The sequence below is a fragment of the Callorhinchus milii genome, unplaced genomic scaffold (genome assembly GCF_018977255.1).
Source record: "Callorhinchus milii isolate IMCB2004 unplaced genomic scaffold, IMCB_Cmil_1.0 Scaffold1, whole genome shotgun sequence".
NCBI classification, from domain to species: domain Eukaryota; kingdom Metazoa; phylum Chordata; class Chondrichthyes; order Chimaeriformes; family Callorhinchidae; genus Callorhinchus; species Callorhinchus milii.
The window spans coordinates 49,243,331-49,264,159 of NW_024704742.1; the positions used below are offsets into that span (position 1 = coordinate 49,243,331).

Below are 20,829 nucleotides of genomic sequence, written 5' to 3' on the forward strand. Positions count from 1 at the left end.
TCCTGGACCTCACCACGGCGTTCGACAGTTGATCACGCCATCCTTCACCACCGCCTTTCCTCCGTCATCCACCTCAGTGGGACCGCACTTGCCTGGTTCGAGTCCTACCTCACAAACCACCAGCAGTACATCTGCACAAATGGCTTCTCCTCCTTCTCTCACCTGGTCACCTGCGGGGTACCCCAAGGATCCATCCTTGGCCCCCTCCTCTTTCTGATCTATATGCTCCCTCTTGGGGATGTCATCGCAGATATGGGCTACATTTCCACATGTACACGGATGACACCCAACTCTATTTTTCCACCTCCCTTTGCGACTCCCAGTCCCCTGATGTTCTGTCAACCTGCCTGTCAGATCTCAGGGGCTGGATGAGCGCAAATTTTCTTCAGCTGAATGTTGACAAGACGGAAGCCATACTCTTTGGCTCTCGTCAACATCTAAAATCTCACGGCTCTCACCTACTCCACCCACCCGATCTCCCCCTAAAACTCTCCGAATCCGTATGCAATCTAGGCATCAGGTTTGACCCCCAATTATCCTTCCTCCTCCACATCCGGTCCCTCACTAGCGCCGCTTTCTTCCACCTCCGACGCATCGCCCGTCTCCGCCAATACCTCTCTCCGAAAGCTGCTGAAACCTTGTTCCATGCCTTTGTCACCTCTCGGCTGGACTATTCTAACGCCCTCCTCGCCGGTCTCCCATCCACCACCATCCATAAAATCCAGATCATTCAACACTCTGCTACCCGCATTCTCACCCGCACCAAACTCAGCTCCCCAATCACCCCAGTCCTTGCCAGACTGCACCCGCTGCCTATCCCAGAGAGGATCGACTTCAAGATCCTTACCCTATTCAAATCCCTCCACTCCTCTGCACCCCCCCTACCTCTCTGACCTCCTCTCTCCTCAAAATAGTACCCGTTGCCTTCGTTCCTCTGGGCTGGCCTCCTCCTCGTCCCCCGAGTCCTCCGCTCCACCATCGGCGGCCGTGCCTTCAGCCACTATGCCCCGAGCTATGGAATTCCCTTCCTCACTCCCTTCGCCTCCCCCCCGCTCTTTCTATTTTCAAGTCTCGGCTGAAGATCTTTCTTTTCGACCGCACCTTTGGTCACCTTCCTCCCCCTCCCCCCGGCTCAGCCCTGGGATCCGTTACTGTGAAGTGCTCTGAGACGCTGTCCGGCGTGGAGGGCGCTATATAAATCCAAGTTGTTGTTGTTGCTCTTCGGCTCTGGAATGCATTGCCTGAAAAGGTGGTGGAAGCCAATTCGATAACAACTTTTAAGAGAGAAGTGGATAATTATTTGGGCAGGTCAGGTTTGCAGGGCTATGGGGAGAGAGTGGGGGAAATGGGATTGATTTGGATCAATCATAGATCCGGCACAGACACGATGGACCAAATAGCCTCCTTCTGTGCTGTATAATTCTATGAATCTATGATTTGTGAAAAAAGATTAAATCAACAACAACAACAAGATTCCATTTATAGAGCGCCTTTCACATTGGGAGGACGTCCCAAGGCGCTCTACAGTTGGGTCAGGACCCGAGCAGGGGGGAAATGGTCAGGGTGAGGGGAGGGAAGGGAGGGAGCGAGGAGGGGGTAGAGAATCAAGAGGGGAGCTGGAGGCACGGTCAAACGGCAGCAGAAAACAAATTGCAAACACCAGAGAAACAGTCAGCCTACTGTAACATGGAAGGAAACTAGGAGAAACGAACTGGTGGCTAAAGCTGGAATGGAATGCAGACAGTCATAGGTAGTCCACAACAGTACTTACATAAATCTTTTTTATAAACGACAGCAGATGCAAGTGTGCATATACATGTGCTACAAATTGGTTGAACACATCTGTGGCATGAATCAATTTTTCTTTTCAAAGCTGAAATTCAGGCAAACAAACCAAATGTGTGAAATGGTATCTGCTCGTCTCAGTGAAACATGTACCGACAACTAAGAAGAACAGCTCAAGCTTTTTTTGTGGGAGGGAATGGGACTGTCCAGTCAGAAGAGATGACATCATTTTCATCAAAGACTAAAAGAAAACTAAAAAAATGTCATTTTGCTTCTTCATCATTCGCTGGACTAATAAGGGAGAAAGATCAAATCACCAAAGGTATCCTCATTTTTAGAATTAAGATTCCCTTCACACATCACAAGTATTGATCCAGACCTGCAAATCCCACAGAAGGAAGTTGTCACTGCATGAGGGGCAGATGTGAAACTATAGCATGCTGGCTCTATTAAATAGAAACAAAAGAATATTTTCCTTTCTTCTTTCACACTGCTTTGTCTCAAAATATTTAACCAGCTGTTCTTAACCACTTTTTTTTTTACATTTGTACACTTTTTGAGACAAAGACTAGTTCAGCAAATGCCTTTCCAGGGCAAGTTATCTCCAGTCACTTATCCTGAATTACTTTCAACAGAGCAGAAATAAAATTTCATCCAAAATTCCTTTCTCAACCCAGATTAAAATCCAGAATGAAAGATTATTTGAAGGAAAGGGATAAGATCGACCTTAATTTAAAGAAAAAGAATTAATATTTCTTCTTTTTCCATTTGTTAACATTTGAGAGATAACAAGAAACATAGAAATCTATAGCGTAGAATGAGATCATTCAGTCAATCCAGTCTGTACCAACTCAGGATCGTAATAATTATATTATGGATTTGAAAGATTAATGAAAGGAATTTAGGAAGCAGATACTGTTTTTGAGTTCAACACTACCATATAATATAAATATAAAAAAGGAGGGGATTACAATCGGTTCTGTAGAAACTCATTTTTTCACCATGGTCTCTTTTGATCGGTTCCTAACCTGAAAGTCATCCATCCCTCATTCTGTGGTTATAACCCAGAGGGTCATTGATCTCTGTCACATCAGCCCACAAAATATACAGTCAATTCACGTCACAGTATATTTGAGACATTGCGAAGACATGATTAGGTTTTATATCAAATGCAAGGATTATTATTATTAAAAAACTCATCAGCTGGCACGAGCAAGTCATTGCTCAGAGGATACTGGGTGTCCTACCACGTCACAGTACCACAAGTTAGCATTCCACATCGGTTAGATCTTTTTATACGATTGCTTAAAGCAAATTTAACCATCAGTGCAGCCCTTGTAAGTATGTTTTAATCTTTTTGAATAATGCCATTGGATTTATAATGTTAACGTTCACTTGAAATGGCAGATAGTAATAATACTAATCCTTGCATTTGATGCAGCATCTTATCTCGTCTTCGAGTCGTCTCAAGGCGCTTCACAGAATATACTGTAAAGTGAATTCACTGTATATTTGTGGGCGAAACTCAGCAGCCAATTGCGCACAGCAGTGTTCCACAAGCAGTCATGGATGGAGTGACCAATTTTTTTGAAGGAATTATTACCCCCAGAAAAGTGATCCGCCAATTGACTAACAACCGGGTTCCTACTTACTGCTAGGTAAACAGAGGCATGTGGAGTAAGGAAACTTGCCCAACGTTTCTCCCTGCTGGGAATTGAACCCAGGTCTCTCGCTTATGAGGTGAGTGCTCTAACCACTGAGTTACAGGATGAGCTACAGCTGCAAGATGTTTTAATTTCTCATCCAAAGGACATCACTTCTGGCAATACAGGACACCCTAGCACCTCACCTAAAGTATGACCTTAAATTCCCGAGATTGAGCTTGAACCCACAATGTTCTGACTCAGGGGGTATCAGGCTACCAGCTAGGCTTGGTTGAGATCTATCAACTAAATACTTATTTTGAGTTACCCAAGGCTTCCTGTGTGAAATTGATGAACTTGTACTTTTGAAACTCATACCACTTTCAGATAACATTCCAAAAACGTGAATAGCCTGACCCGCTGTTTTCCTCACTGTGCCAGGGCTTGAAGGGAATCATCTCTGGAGACCATTCAAGGTTAGGCATCTCGAGCTCTGCAGCAAGCAGTTTCAGCATGTTCTTGGAATACCATTCTAATAGGGCCACAGAATGCTCATCTTTAAGCAATGAAATGCATCATAAACAGCATTTACGGTCCGTAGTTCAGCAGCAACAGCACTTTGTTCCCATTCCCCCAAAGTTCACAACTTAAACATCTCTGTCATGCTGCAGAAGTTTTTTTTTAAAAAAGAAAATTGCACAATGAAGGATATTGATTCTCTCTCGCTAATGCTTAATCTTCAATTCCTTTGTAAGAAAAACTTAATCTGACTTTCCTTCATCCCTCACCTAACTGGTTGATTACATTTTATAGCCTTGGCCTCGTCTATCCAGAGCAGAGCTATTTTGAACAATACCAGAAAGTTAAATAAATTGTTCATCTTCAGTTTGTTATACGCCACTGGGTTTCCTACACAGATTAAACCTCCTGCACCCATTTGTTTCTCAGATCCCCACAGTGTCAATGGAGCGTCCATTCATCAATGACAAAGTAATGGTTGCTGCAAATCAATACCCATTGCAATACTATTACTGTAAATCCACTAGCGATTTTTTAAAATCTAAGGCAACTTTGGAGGTTATTGCTTAGCTACCTAACAAAATGATTTCCTTGAGCCTTTTGAAACAATGGAATCTAATATATGACAATTTACAAAAGGATTTATAAGTACACATTCCTGTAGCTACCAATCCGAATACTCCCAACCCCAATTTGTTGGAATTCTGTTCAGACATCATTTTATTTCTGACTCCGTGAAGTTGGATTGCAGTGACTAGGCTTTCAAACAGGTGACCAGCGTTTATCCAAGTGGGTTGTCATGAGAGAGATTGGGTTTGTGCAGGATTTTATATTGATGAATTGTGACGTATTAGACCCCATTATTTGTAAAATAAAATGCAGACGTCCGCCGTACAGCTTGGACATATAGTGTGGCAAAATAATCGCTAAATATACTTATGTTGCTTTTCCATTTCACTTCAGATTGGCAAAGGATCTTGCTAACCAGACCAAATCACAGATTTGTCAGGTAATTAATAACCCTTGCATGTGATACTCTTAAATTACTTCACAGGATTTACTGCAAAGTTTACTGCAATGGTATTTGTAGACAAATGTGGCAGCCAATTTGCACACAGCATTGCAAATGATAAAGAGTAAAAAACAATAGCATGTTCCACTGCACAGTACACAGGAAGAAGTCAAATATGGTCAAGTCAACGTGATCTTACAGACGCAATGTGATGTTAACCTACAAACATCCATGAAATGAACAAATGACTGGAATAATTTAAAATCAAGCATCACCCACAAAATATACAGTCAATTCACTTTACAGTATATTCTGCAAAGCACTTTGAGATGTCTTGAAGACATCATAAGGTGCTATATCAAATGCAAGGATTATTATTATTATCTATGTCTGAATTTTTCACAATGCAACCAGATCAAACTACCCTCAAGTGTGAATGTTTCATGCTCCATCATAGCAATATTCAAGAAGAGCTCAGCATACTTGAGCTCAGAAAAGGTATTTTTCCAACTTTCCAATGTATAAGCATTTTAAATTAAAAATTTCTGCTCCTACTACAGATTTCATACAGGACACAGTAAATTAATTCTTGAGATTTTTAACCTATAGAAATCTTAATATGCTATAGATAATGAGAATTATTGGAAAACTGCATTTGTGCCACTGTGATCATTTCCCTAAACACGTGTTTAAGGCAACGAGAAAAATGCGCAATTTTCTTTTCACAATCAGACCTTAGCAGATACAGCCTTGGAATGTGCAGAAGAAGTGACCTCCTGAAACATAGCTCGAGGAGGAAAGGTTGCTAACGGGGAATGCAGTACCATCAGCGCAAATCATCATCTTGAGGCAATTCTAATGGAAAAGTAAGATTACCTTGTTGAGTGTTCTTGCTACAAATTCATTTACCAGCAGATCGAGACACATAATAGTACAAAAGCATTGAGTAAACAATGAAATGAGACAACCTGCCTGAACAAATTATTAATGCTATGACATTAGGAGACATCCCCCAAATAGCTCCCGCACTGCGTAAAGGCAGGTCACGCATGGCTCCCTGTTCCCTGTGCTGTGTACAAGCAGAACTCACTTATAGCTCTTCAGTTTTGTTTTTTTATCATTACTGATTTCACAGCTTATTCCACCAGCTCTCTGGGGAGGCTTTTGGAGATGTATAGGGGGAACCTAATGCTTAGAGGATGCTTCAAGTCAAAGTAGTAGATAATCTTTCTTCATTCTCAGCATAGCCTACACACCATTAGAGACTGACTAATTGGGACTAGGAAGAGGAGAAAGGCCTGTGTAGTGCACTCCAGCCATTGTGGAGTCACCAACCAAACTACCCCGATTTATAACAACTTTTCTTATATATAGCACACTTTATACAGGGTAGTGCACTGTAACATTGATTCTGTGACTGTGGATGACCACACTGATTTACATCAGCATGTAAATAAAGAAAAGAAGGGGACCAAGGATGGAGTACGTTGCAGATGGCAAGGGCGGGAGGAAAAGCTGTTTGCAGAGAGATTTACAGTTGCCAAGTCCAGTCTTTTGTAATGTATGAGGATTGCTGCAAACAGAAGCCCAGGGTATTTTATCAATACTTGATTTAATGCTGCGCAGTAAGTAGCACTCAAACAGTCTACCGCCTGCCAAATGGGAATCCTGAAATAAATATTCTACAAGCCATTTCCAAACATCAATTAAAATCAGTCTAATCCATATATTTAAGGCAAACAAACAATTATACACACACACACAACGCAAAGCAATGTTCAAAATTCACAGATGAACTTGGTACTAATCACATAGAAAGCCCCAAATTATTTTACACAAGAATATTGGGACCTAAAAAAGTACCTGAAGCAGAATTTTTTTTAAAAAAATGGGAATTGAACAAATATTTGAAAAATCGAAATATTAAGGGGTATAAGAAAAGTGTAGCTCTTTTGGAAAACTGTAAATTCTATGATTTGACAATAAAAACACCTCCTCTCTAACTTAGACGTATGCAAAGGAAGATAAATAAAGGAATGATGGTTTCATGGTACATGGAAATATGAAAATGGTTTATTATAATATATAATAATAATCCTTGCATTTGATATAGCGCTTTCGTCTTCTAGACATCTCAAAGCGCTTCACAGAATATGCTGTAAAGTGAATTGACTGTATATTTTGTGGGCGAAACAGGGCAGCCAATTGTGCACAGCATTTTCCCACAAACAGTCGTGGATTGAAAATGACCAATTTATTATTGTTTTTGTTTTTATTATTATTAGTGTGTGGAGTAAGGAAACTTGCCCAAGGTTTCGCCCTGCCTGGAATTGAACCCAGGTGTCTCGCTTGCAAAGCGAGTGCTCTAACCACTGCGCTACAGGACTCCACAGGACTTAGGTAACTGCGTGATGATCGCTCAAGTCCTGTGCTAGTTCAAGTAAAGAAAATGCAGGACCAGTCAGTGCTGGTGATGTTGATTTCTTAACCGTTCTTCCTCCAGTATTTTTTGTGATGTGCTCTGTCTGTTCACTGGACAATGGGTAGAAAACCCTAAATATATTGGGCAAGTTGTTAGATTGTGCCTCCAAACACACCAGCCCCCACGTCCACACACAAAAATGGGGGAATATTTGACAATGTTTTAGGATGGTTTTCTGCAACATTTCAGTACCTCTCATTTCTGGCTGAGGGCTCTCCCGCCAATGGTGGGGCGGGTGGGTCGGGGAACGTGGAGCAGGCCAGAGCCGGCTGAGCGGAGGGAACGGACGGGTTGGTAGAGGGTTAGGAGTTTGCAGAGGTAGGGTGGGGCGAGGCCATGGAGGGCTTTGCATGTGAGGACCAGGATCTTGAACTGGATTCTCTAAAGGATAGGGAGCCAATGGAGTCGGGTGAGAGTGGTGGTCATGGGGTCATGGAGTTTGGTGCGGGAGGAGACACGGGCTGCAGAGTTCTGGATTATCTGCAGCCTGTGGAGGAGTTCGTAAGGCCGACAAGCAGGGCGTTTGCATAGTCGAGCCTGGAGGTGATGAAGGCATGAACAAGAGTTTCAGTGGCCTGAGGGGTGAGGTAGTGGCAGAGTCGGGCGATGTTACGGAGGTGAGGGAAGGCAGAGCAGGTCATGGCTTGGATGTGGGGGAGAAAAGACAGTTGAGGGTCAAACAATCAGGAGGGCCTCAGTCTTGTTCACATTCAACTGTAGGAAATTTGCCCTCATCCAGGACTTGATGTCCGACAGAGTCTGTCAGGGCAGCAGTGGTCCTGGAGTTGAGGGTGGAGGCAGAAAGATAGAGTTGGGTGTCATCCGCATACATGTGGAAGGTGACCCCATGTCTGCGGATGATGTCACCAAGGGGAGCATATAGATATTAAAGAGGAGAGGGCCAAGGACAGAGCCCTGGGGGATGCCAGATGTCACAGTGCGGGGGCTGGAGGAGAAACCGTTAGGGGCAACAAAGTGGAGACGTTTCAAAGACGTGATAAGGTGCTATATCAAATGCAAGGATTATTATTTTTACCTCATTTGGATATTGTTAAATGAAGTTAGTGAAGAATGCTTTATCTTTATTATGTTTAACCCGGTTCCAGAAACGCACTGAAGAGTAATGATTGAGTTTTATGTACCACAAAGCTATCAAGGCTGGTTTCCCAGGTGCCTCACAACACCCACAACTTCATGGTGTTAAAAAAGCTCATCTTAAAATTTGTGATAATTCGTAAAAAGGATCAATTGTAAACAAGACAGGAAAAGTCTTCCTGCAACTTATTTTAAAAACTAGGATTTGATAATAACTTTACACTTTCTGAAAATAACATCACACATCCTAGCAGACGGATCTTAGTAAAACTCATCCATCTCAACAGAAAATATTTTATTTCCAATGCTGCCATTCCACATGAGTGTTACAACTTTTAAATACAGTAATTCAAGAATATTGGTAAATGTTACCTTGTAAATTCCAGGACGTTGAGCAGTTCATATTTTTCTTCATGCTGAAGCTGTATGGAGGAAAAGACCTCATTAAAATCACCAAACAGAACCCATTCATCTGTGCTTTGTAGTTACTTTCCCCTTGATAAATCTCATGACCTTTAAAGAGAAGTTGTACAGATATTGACCTAGCCACTCAAAACAAATTATGCCAATTTAAATCTTATAAATCTCGACTCTGCAATCTGAAAAAGTGTCAGAAGTTTTGGTTCAGAATTCGATGCATTTCACTGGATGTGGCAGGGATCAAATCTGATTTCTTTTTTAGAAGTAGATCCAATTGCATTCAAACTGCTTCATTATTAGTAACATTTTCAATGTGGATGGTGCTGGGTCAATTTACTTTCAAAGAAGCATCTGTTTGAAAAGTCTATTGGAGGATATAGAGATGGTCAGAAATGTGCACACATCAGGGAAAAGGGAATATGAGAGAGGTACATGAGGGGATTGGAAAGTGGTACTAGAGGGAGCAGGAAAGTAGTGAATGAGAGGCGCATCGGAGGTGTATAAGGGAGGTGGCGGTTCATGTGGAGTTTCAACACCACTGCAACTAGTTGGGCTGAATAACCTGCTACCATTCTTGTCATGTTGTATGTAATTCTATGTAATATTGCATAGGACACAGTGATTTCTGTGTTGCTGGGCTCAAGGTCAGGAGAATGTTGACTAAGAAGGGAGAGAGGCCAGGTTTGATTATTTGGAAATGGGGATAAACCGATGAATATTTGGGGAAGGGGTGGGGTTGAAGAGATTTTGATTACCTTTGGGAATCGGGAATATCAGCATTTCCCTTGAGATAGACAGGTTGGTAAACTGAAGTTTATCTAATTGTGGAGGACCAGGCTTGATGGGCCTAAGGTCTTTCTTAATGTTTTAGTGACTCACGTAAGCAAAGAAGAGGTGGGAGGTCATGATTTAAGTCTATAAAATAATGAGGGATAGAAAGCGAGATAGACTATTTAGACAATCCAAGAACCAATGAAGCCGTAGGCTTAAATCAAAAGAAAATACATCAGCTTCAAGGGAAGATTTGGATTCTAAACTCTTAAGTTAGAAAGGTACTTACACATTCTATAAAGACTGAATCTGGTGTTCGGCCACTGAAGACAAAGCCCAATTCCTTTGCTGCATTTACCAATGCTCCTTCATCTGTAAGGTAACATTCCCATTAAGTATCAGGATTTCTTCAATTGATAAAACATAAAATCTTACAGAAACTATTATAATAGTGCAAATCAACAGTTTCAGTGCACTGCAAATCTGTCAAATTATGACTTGGTATTCGCTTACAAGATACAGTCAGTGCATTTTACGGTAAATCCTGTGAAGAACTTTGAGACTTCCTCCCGGCATGAGACACACTATCAATTGCAAGGATTATTATAATAATTATTATAATTGTCAGTGTTTCAAATTGTGTAAGTGCCAAATATAAGTTACAAATATTGGATTACAAAATATAGTAAGATGTTACAGAAATAAACCAAATCTGCCCATTATACTGTCAAATATCCAGATTTTAATATTAAAGAAATGATAGGTAAGAGTCTTAATTTGCAAGTGTCGTGGTGTTGCTTTGGTAGTAGAAAGGTTGCAACCCAAATAAGTAAAGTTTACTATAAGTAGTAAAAGTAGTTTTGACTATAAGTAGTAAAGTCCAGGAGGAAGTTCTAAAGTGGATAACAAATTGGGTAAACAATGAAGAACAAAGGGTGGTGATCAACAAATAGGCAATCCAAATGGCAGGTGTGATCAGACCAGTGGCCCTATGTAACTGTTTACATGATTAACAAAATGATCTCAAAGGTATTGAAAGCAGCAACTAACTACTTTTCCAGATAATGCGCACTGCCGAAAGCAGGACATTAAAAAAAGGGATAAAAGTCTTGTTGAGTTCTCTTGACTTTATCTCACAAATGGCAATTAACATTACAATTCTTAAGGTAATGGATGTTAATATTAAAAGTAGGAAACAAACAAAGAAATAAATAAAAGGAAGAGACACTTTTAAGTAGGAGAACAGATGAATGGTTGACAGGATTTGAACAACAACAAGATTACATTTGTATAGTGTCTTTCACGTCAGGAGGACGTCCCAAGGCGCTGGACAGAGTACAGCATTTCAGACCCGAGTTGGGTTTGGGGAGGTAAGGGGGGTGGCCGATGCCATGGTCGAAGAGGAGGGTCTTGAGGCGAGACTTGAAGGAGGGGACGAGGCGGAGTGACTGGGGAATGGAATAACAGAGGTTGGGGGCAGAGTGGCTGAAGGCTCTCCCGCCAATGGTGGGGCGGGTGGGTCGGACGTGGAGCAGGACAGAGCCGGCTGAGTGGAGGGAACTGGTGGGTTGGTAGGGGGTTAGGAGTTCGCAGAGGTAGGGTGGGGAAAGGCCATGGAGGACATTGTATGTGAGGACCAGGATCTTGAACTGGATCCTCTGAAGGATAGGGAGCCAATGGAGTCGGGAGAGAATGGGGGAGATGGGGTCACGGAATTTGGTGCGGGAGAGGACACGGGCTGCAGAGTTCTGGATTATCTGCAGCCTGTGGAGGGAGGAGTTGGGAAGGACGACAAGCAGGGGGTTTGCAGAGTGGAGCCTGGAGGTGATGAAGGCATGGACAAGTTTCAGTGACCTGAGGGGTGAGGTAGTGGCAGAGTCGGGTGATGTTATGGAGGTGAGGGAAGGCAGAGCGGGTCATGGCTTGAATGTGGGGGAGAAAAGACAGTTGAGGGTCGAACAAGACACCCAGGTTCCTGACTGGCTTGGTGAGTACTGTACTTCATTACCACACAATAGAGCAGAGCAGTAAAGGAAATAAAACACTGAGTTGTGTAAAGCATGTCAAAGAAAACAAATACAAGGAATGGACACTGGAAGGTACAACAGCAAAGTGCTGTCAACTATATGCTTTTCAATTAAAGACTTTTTTTTAACATACATCCTTGCACAGCAAATATTCAGAACATCAAGGGCAGAAGAATTGCAAGAAGTGTCACTACAGCAAGCGGATCACGGAACTCAACATTACTGGAGAATCATCATCAGTTACATGTTGAATCCCTTTGAGATGTTCATAATTTATGAAATGTGCTATTTAAGTGCAAGTTGTTGGATTTTGTTTTGCATGATTTGTGGATCTAATATTCTTTCCTATGACAACAAAATAATAATCGTCCAAAAATACAGTCATTACATTGCACAGTAAATCCTGTGAAGCGCTTTGAGACTTCTCAACGACAGGATAATGCACTGTATCAAAATGCAAGATTGATATAGTGCTTTTCCACTGGAAATTACCATCAATAAATTTTCCTGTGAAGCACTTTGTCTTCCCAATGTAAAAGGCTCTGCTCTCTTTTGTGGTAATATGGTCTTCCCAATGTGAAACACTGATTGTCCAGCGCCTTGGGACGTCCTCCCGCTAAACAAATGTAATTTTGTTGTTGTAGTATATCAGATGCAGGAATTATTTTTTTCATATTGGGTGGACATTTCAAAGTGCTTCATAGGATTTAAACTGCAAAGTGTAATGACTGTATTTTGTAGGGAAACAAAATAGCATATTTTCCAAATCCCAAGTCCTTTTGGGGGGAATTTTACAGAAAATGTAAATAGCTGAGTTTAAGAATTCCAAAACAAATTTTTATTGTGAAATTCAACATGGCATAAACTTGTCTTAATTTATTACTTTAATTTGGAGAAAATTTGTGTTAAATGTATGAACACTGAAAAACTAGCCGTCCAGTAGAGGGAACTCTTCGAGGGACAGAATCGTACATCTCGAGGTAGGGAATGAAAGAGCAGAAAGACTGCTCAGGGAAATGTTTAGCACAAGTAACCCAAACGTCCCTTCCACCACGCTCTCCCCAAAAACACAGATGTAATTTGAAACCATCCAAGCAGAGTTTAAGAAATTTACCAGTGACAAATGGGAATACATTAATCTCATCAAAATGACCAGGCTGGGAGCAGGTAAGAAAATAACGCATCATACAAATAAAATCACAAACCAGCAAATCAACTGAAAAATGGAAATCTGAAAGATGAAGGACTTTGTTCAAATTGGAAAACAATGTGATCCTGTTTTATACAAGACATGCCATCAAGAGAGCTTGCAAGCATTGTTAATAAAGCAATGTTGGTCAGATAAACAAGGCCACAATACTGGCTAACCCAAAAGGTTATGAACTGTGTGGGACAATTCGATCAGTCTCCACAAAAACACTGCAGAGCTGAAAATGGAGTTGAAATTTCATATTCCAAGCTAAAATGTGCACATGTTCCTTATTATACAACATGAGCAACACTGCATGAAGGTAGTCATTTCTCTCCCAATCCTCGTTTACTATGGAAGCTATTCAAACAGTATGTCACTTGATAAAATTAATCTACCATATGTAAGGTTCTACCACTTAATCTCTTTCCTTATGTAAAACAAACTACCCAGATGTAGCTTTCTTTGTGGTCCCTCATTTATATTTACCGGTTCTGATTTTGGTTGCTAAAGTGTTTTAGTTGAGGTGATTTTTGAAACAAAGCCAAAACATCTGGCAATTTGGCAACTTAATTTATAAAAATATACAATCGCAAGCACATTTGTACACAATAAAACCTAACTCACAGGACCAGGATCTAGGCTCATTGTGTGTTAGCCTAGTTTAGTTGATAGCACTCTTGTTCTGAGTCAGAAGATTATGGGTTTCAAGCCCACGTTGGGACTCTGAATTCATAGTCTAGGCGTATTACTGGGGGATCATTGCATTGTTTCAGTTGCTAATATTTTGGTGAGACGTTAAACTGAAGTTTTGTCAGGTGGACGTTAAAGATCCCACATGGCAGTATTCAAAAAGTGTCCTGACCAAAAATTCCTCAGATAAAACTGATCATTCACTTCATGGCTGCTTGTGAGGCACTGCTATGTGCAAATTAGCTTTCATAGTCATCTACAAACACACAGTCACTACAATTTACAGTAAATCCTGTGAAGTGGTTTGAGATGTTTTGATAATGTGATAAAGCACAATATCAAATGCAAGGATTATCATCATCAATGACTGACCGGAGAAACCATCTTTTCTTTGTTGTCCTCTGCAGAGATTATTGGGCTTTATTACTGAAACTCTCTTCCAGATTTTAAATCACCTATCTGAGCATCAGAATTTAAATTGATGTATTACATCTGAAACGTTTCAGTTTTACTAAAAAAGAAAAAGAAAACAAATGCTAACCTACAACATAGTGGAGCGATAATTATATTTGCATTTGATATAGCACCTTATCACTTTGTACGTACAATGAAGTTGGTCACACTCATAGCTGCTCACCGTCTAGTTTGCAAACTCAGCCAAATTGCAGTAAGGTATTGCTAATGGAGACCAAAAACAACAACTTGCTTTTGTTGAGCGCCCTTCAGGCTGGGTAGTGTCCCGGATTGCTTGACAGTGGTGGAGTCTGACAGAGAGCCAAGGGGAGAAGTGGGGAGGTGATCGTAAGCACCATCAAAAAGGATGGTCTTTAGACAGGATTTGAAGTGGGGAGGGAGGGGGCAAGGCAGAGGGATTGAGAGAGAGAGTTCCAGAGTTTTGAGGTGTCGTGGCGGAAGGCACGGCCACGGTGGAACGGAGGGGACGAGGAGACCAGGCAAAGGGAGGGAAAGCCCCAAATGATATCCAGGCACCAGTATGTACATTCATTGTCCAGAGGAGCCGAGGCAAAGCCCTTTCGTTAGGTCTCCCACCCATGCCAACCATCCACTGCTCCCGGGCAAGAAAGGTCACAGGGGTTATCCTGCTCCCTTTGCTAAATAAAACAAAACCATTGAGATGTGGTGGCTATCGTTTGCTAAATTTAGCAGATTATTCACTCTGGACTTATAAATAACTCTACACATTTTAAATTCTGAATACATTTAAATTATAAATGCATCATGACTTATTTATACGTGTGAGGAAAATACCATGTTACGTCAAGGAATTTGTAATGCTTGTCAAGTGGCTCGGAGCAACCCCACTCCTACACCTTATAAATGGTAGATGGCAAACAGAGGAGTGGAGAAAATAATTTTGCACCAAATCTTGTATTATGTTCTCATTCCTGTAACAATGATATATATTATTGAAAGAAAAAAAATAACAATATTTGGTAAATATTACATGGATTGAAGGTTATGTTTCAATAATTGATAGGAGGTACTTTGAGCCAGTAACTGTTTCGGCAACTTAAAATGTTTATATCATACTGGGTTATAATAGAAAGGGGAATTCTCTCTTAGATGTGAGTATTTGTGTGGAATTTGGAAATAATAAGCAAAAAGTAATTTAATACCAATTGCTATTCCATATGGTCAATCAGCTGCACTGACAGGTCCTATTTAAAACTGACGGCCTGAAATCTGTCCCCAAAGGTTTCTTGCACTTCCTCTGGGGCCAAAAATAGTTTGTAACTCGGCTAGGAGTAGGTCAGCACTTCCTGTTTTCAACCTTTACACTCTTTTCACTGTCTTTCCATTTCTATTCCTATACCATAGTTCAAATCCTTCTTCCTATCATTAACACACATCTACAGTGGAATGTAGCCTGACTGGAGGCATCAGGTTCCAATGTAGAGGTGTGAGTTGCGTGCATGCAATCACACGATGTTCCCAGGATATGATTTAGCCAGCGACCTTCAACTGCCAAAGCAAAGGTTATTTATGAAACAATTTTTTTGATAGGTACAGTTCACGATTATAGACACAGAGGATCAGAGAAAACGTGTCAGACAGAAAATGATTCAAAAAGATAAATTTAGAGAGAGAAATTAACTCAAGAAAGAGTCAAACTTAGACTGCTTCCTATACATATTATTGATCTGGATTTGCAGACAACAACAAATTATATTTGTACAGTGCCTTTCCCGTCGGGAGAACGTCCCAATGCGCTGGACAGTCAGGGATTTGGACCCGAGCTGGGGGTCGACACTGGGGAGGATGGAGCGCAAGAAAGGTAGGTGGGTGACTGAAGGCGCGGTCGAAAGGAGGGTCTTGAGACATGCCTTGAAGGGGGTAAGGTAGGGTGCGAGGCGAAGGGACTATGGGATGGAATTCCAAAGCGAGGCGGGGGACATAAAGCAGGCCGGAACCTGCTGAGCCGAGGGAGTGGGCAGGATGATAGGGGGTTAGGAGGTCGCAGAGGTAGGGGTGAGCAAGGACATGGAGGGCTTTGGAGTTTGAAGGTGAGGACCAGGATCTTGAACTGTATCCTCTGTGTGATGGGAAGCCAGTGGAGTCGGGCGAGGGTGAGGGGTGATAGGGTCACGGAGTCTGGTGTGGGAGAGGACACGCATGGGCTGCAGAGTTCTGGATAATCTACAGCCTGTGGAGGGAAGCGTTGGGGAGGCCGACAAGCAATGAGTTTGCATAGTCGAGCCTCGATGTAATGAATACATACACGGGGTTCGGCGGTCTGTGGTGTGAGACAGTGCTGGAACCGGGTGATGTTGTGGAGGTGGGGGAAGACAGAGCTGATAATGGCACAGAAGTGTGGTAGAAAGAATAGTTGAGGGTCAAACAAGACGCCAAGGTTCTGGACTGGCTCAGTGAGGTGGAGTGTGCAACCATGGATGGTGATGCTGTCAGTGTCTGAGGTGTGGAGGTGCTGACAAGTGACAATCAGGAGAGCCTCGGTCTTGTTGACGTTCAACTGAAGCAAGTTAGCTCTCATCCAGGACTAGAAAAGATTGGCAAGGAGGTGGAGCTGGGAGGTGAAGAGAGGGGTACGGATGGGGTCGAGGGTGCAGGTGGTGGGCTACATTTTTGAGATGACAGAGGTGAGGGAAGAGAGGGAGACAGGGTTGAAGGCGTATAGGGAGGGATGGGTGGGGGCCGGGGCGTGTGGGAGAGGTGACAAGGGGGAAGCAGTAGACAGGGCAGAGGTACCCGAACAAATTCCCTCGATTTTCGATTCAAGGAAGTCCAACATCTCCTTGCAGTTGAAATTGGAGGAGAGGATGGGCGAGGCATGGAAAGGTGGGTGGAGGAGGCGGTTAGTGGCGGAGAAGAGGAGCCTGGGATTGTCCTTGGTCTCTGAGATTATCTTGGAATTTGGTGGATGATTTGGTGGAGGCGTAAGTCTTGGTGTGGTCAAGCCAGATCAAAGTAAAAATTTGAGTTTATTACAATCTAAGCACTCTGCTACAGAACAAATTGTTGGGCAAAATACCATTTATTGCTGTGTTTTTTACGTAAAGTTTTCAGCAAGGTATTTGAGGCCACCCTATTATTCTGTTAAAACAGGAGATGGAATTTTGCCAGCTGTTATTTTAGGTTTGATTTGGTCCAGGTGTGTTTGGTAGCATGCACTTGTGCCTTGAGGAATTGGAGATGACTGGTATACCAGGGGATTTATGGGAATATGAAGTGGTTCAGGAGGTGAGGGGGGCAAGGGAGTCAAGGATGGAGGAGAGGGAGTAGTGGAGAATAGAGACCAAAGAGGGTAGGTCATTGTGAGAGGAGGGCCAGGAGTTTGGAAGACTCTAGGGCAGCCGAGAGGGAGTGGGGGGAGTTTTTAAACTTTTTTTTAGATGATTAATGCACAATAATCTTTGCATTTAATATAGTGTCTTATTATTTGTCAATACATCTCAAAGTGCTTCACAAGGTTTTTACTGTAAAGTGTAGTGACTATTTGTGAGCAGAAGGTAATGAATCTACAACATAAGCATTCTCATGATAAGCAGTTCCAGTCCTCAGAATGGCCTAAGGTAGTTAGATTAATTAAAGAGGTCAGATCATTGTAAAATAACAGCTGGCACAATTCCATCTCCTGTTTTAACAGAGTAATAGTGGAATCATATACCTTGCTGAACACTTTACATAAAAAGCACGGCAATAAATGGTATTTTGTCCAACAATTTTCTCTGTAGCAGAGTGACTAGATTGCAAAAAACTCAAATATTTACTTTCAAATTCACACAGTGAAACACTCCTATTATTTCATCGTGATATGCATGTAGATAGCTCCATCAAGTCATCTATGTACACATCAAGGCATCCAAATACACATTATGGCAGCAACAATGGAAATTTACCATCTGTATAGTGCAACGAACATTATTATGCCTTTCATGTCAGGAAGACATCACAAGCACTTTGCATAGATAACTGGACTGGGCTGGAGGTGGGGGAGGGGAGAAAAAAGGATAAGACAGCCAAAAGCACAATAGTACAGATATTTATCAGTTGTTTCATTGCCCTACTTCCCACCCTCAGCTCGGGTGCAAACCTTAGACTGTTCAGGGCCTTGGGACATCCTCCTGACATGAAAGGCATGTTATAAATGTAAATGTGTATTATGCTGTACTGCAGCAAGTTACAACAACAACAACAACAAGATTCCATTTATTGAGCGCCTTTCACGTCGGGAGGAAGTCCCAAGGCGCTGTACAGTTGGGTCAGGACCCGAGCAGGGGGGAAATGGTCAGGGTGAGGGGAGGGAAGGGAGGGAGCGAGGAAGGGGTAGAGAGTCGAGAGGGGAGCTGAAGGCACGGTCAAAGAGAAAGGTCTTGAGACCGGCCTTGAAGGAGGAAAGGGAGGAGGCGGCGAAGGCACTGGGGGATAGAGTTCCAGAGCCTCGGGGCTGAGAGGCTGAAGGCCTGGCCACCGATGGTAGGGCGGTTGGGGCGAGGGATGTGGAGCAGACCGGAGCCAGAGGAACGGAGGGTACGGGCGGGTAGGTAGGGGGATAGTAGGTCGGAGAAGTAGGAGGGAGCGAGGCCGTGAATGGCCTTGTAGGTGTGGATGAGGATCTTGAATTCGATCCTCTGGGGATGGGGAGCCAGTCGAGGCGAGCGAGGGTGGGAATGATGTGGTCGCGAAGCCTGGTGCGGGACAGTACACGAGCTGCAGAGTTCTGAATGACCTGCAGCTTGTGGAGGGAGGTGCCGGGAAGGCCGGCGAGGAGAGAGTTCCCATAGTCCAGCCTTGAGGTGATAAAGGCGTGGACCAGAGTTTCAGCAGCGTGAGGGGTGATGTAGTGCCGTAGTCTGGCGATATTCTGGCGATATTTAGTTTAATGAATTACACATTTTATAATTTACAGGCTTTTTTAAAAAATGATTAAAATTTTAGAAACACCCTAATTATTAATATCATCTCTTCAGCATTCACTCTCACCTGGCGAAGAAGCTTGGTAGATTATCTGGTCTCCATGTTTTTCAGGGACTGCTGTGTGGCAGACTGCCATCATCGTAATAAACTCGCGGATGACTGGTGCGGTAACCTACAAAATTCATAGAAGTAAAACATGGTCAACATGGTTCAGAAAAAAATATATTGTCTATTCCTTTCACACCAATCAATTTCCCCCATCCCTTAAAAACAACAAAGATGCTCTAACTAGAGCCAAAACACATGCATTTATTTTTAAAATGAACCTGTGTTTACTATTGTTTGATTACTATAGTCCATACTGCAATAAAATGTTGATTTTTTTTACTAAGAATAAAAGCCTACTGAAAATTCAATCAGTCTACTTTGGGTTACAAAAAATATAGATAATTGAAAAACTGTACGTCAGCCTGGCTCATTTAGCAGCAACTCTTGCCTCCGAGTCAGAAGATTGTGGTTTTAGCTTTTTGTAGGGACTTTGAACTCATATAATCTAAGGTGACTCTCCAATGCATTGCTGGGGGAAGCACTGCATCGTTGGAGGTGCCGTTGGAGATGTCAAACCAAGGTCTTCTGCCTGGATGTTAAAGATCCGATGGCACGATTCAAAAAGAGAAGGGAGTTTCTCCTGGTGGCCCTCAAATAAAATTGGACACTTCATGACTGTTTGTGGGACAGTGTTATTAATAATATTAATAACAAACAGTAGTACTAATATTAACTAATAAAATCCTTTTAGTTCAATGTAGAATCTGTTGAAATCAGAAACTTTACAGCACAGAAGGAGCCTTTTGGCCCACTAGCTTTCCCCACTGGAGACAACTATTCCCTCTCTCATCTCTCTATTTCTTTCTACTTTCCTCTTTTCTTTAGTATTTTCCTGAAGCTTTTATGAAATTCCTTTTCAAAAGCCATTGTGATCTCGGTTTTAATAGAACACAGTCAAAACTATTTAGTCTGTGTTGCACGTGCATTGTTCTCCACCTTTTTGCCTCGCTAGGTTAGAAGATTTTTCTCCAAGACACTGTCTGGCATGAAGGCGCTTTATAAATGCTAAATGTTGTTGCTTAGTTGTCGGACAGTATAAATCTGCCTGACGACCAAGAAATCTGCATCACAAATGGGAAACAGGGCTCGAATACAGAACCTGGACTACATGTCCATCACTAGGACAGATGCCCCACATGTAATTGCATCAAACAAGAGCTAAAATCTACATACAAACCTAAAAAAAATCAGCATTATAAAAATAGTGTTAGGCTGAATTGTACATCATAGGGCACACTAGGACTTCAGTTAGAATTAGAAATTTGAGCATAGCTATCTATATGAACATATGTTTGTGCCATTCTACCTGTTTCAGTTCCTTTCTCTATACCCTTAAACAGATACTGAAAAGCGCCATTTACAAGCTTTAACTGCAGTTCACCAAAGGCACTTAAATGCTAAGATGAGTTATGCTACACACGCTCCAGCCTGTGATACTCAATATAAATAAGCAGGAGGTGGAGACTGTGGCAGCTGCTTTATTCAATTGTTGGCTGCATTTTATTTAGCAGGCAGCAACGGCTCCTAGCTTTTAGCTGCTACTCAGATCAAATCATAAGATTTTACCTTCAGTAAGACTTGGTTTTACTCACATTTTAGAATAGTATATCCTGTAAATGCTCACAACTTTGGAAATGCAGACACAAATTAATAGTCTACTTTGCATTAAACAGCTATCAAATGCACCT

The 20,829-nt window shown here is 42.2% G+C and overlaps 1 protein-coding gene and 1 non-coding gene across 3 annotated transcripts in view; both read right to left on the reverse strand.

Moving 5' to 3' along the window:
• Positions 1-20,829, reverse strand: part of atp8a1 (ATPase phospholipid transporting 8A1) — a 208,567-nt gene that overhangs the window by 118,444 nt on the left and 69,294 nt on the right. For both annotated transcript variants that reach the window (XM_042341636.1, XM_042341647.1), the window contains 3 exons: positions 19,100-19,205; positions 10,017-10,099; positions 8,909-8,958 (listed from right to left, as the gene is read on the reverse strand). In XM_042341636.1, coding sequence (XP_042197570.1) covers positions 8,909-8,958; positions 10,017-10,099; positions 19,100-19,205 — 239 coding nt within the window. The remainder of the gene's footprint in view (positions 1-8,908; positions 8,959-10,016; positions 10,100-19,099; positions 19,206-20,829) is intronic.
• On the reverse strand, positions 3,485-3,558 carry trnam-cau. The gene has a single exon. It is a non-coding gene; the product is annotated as a tRNA-Met (tRNA).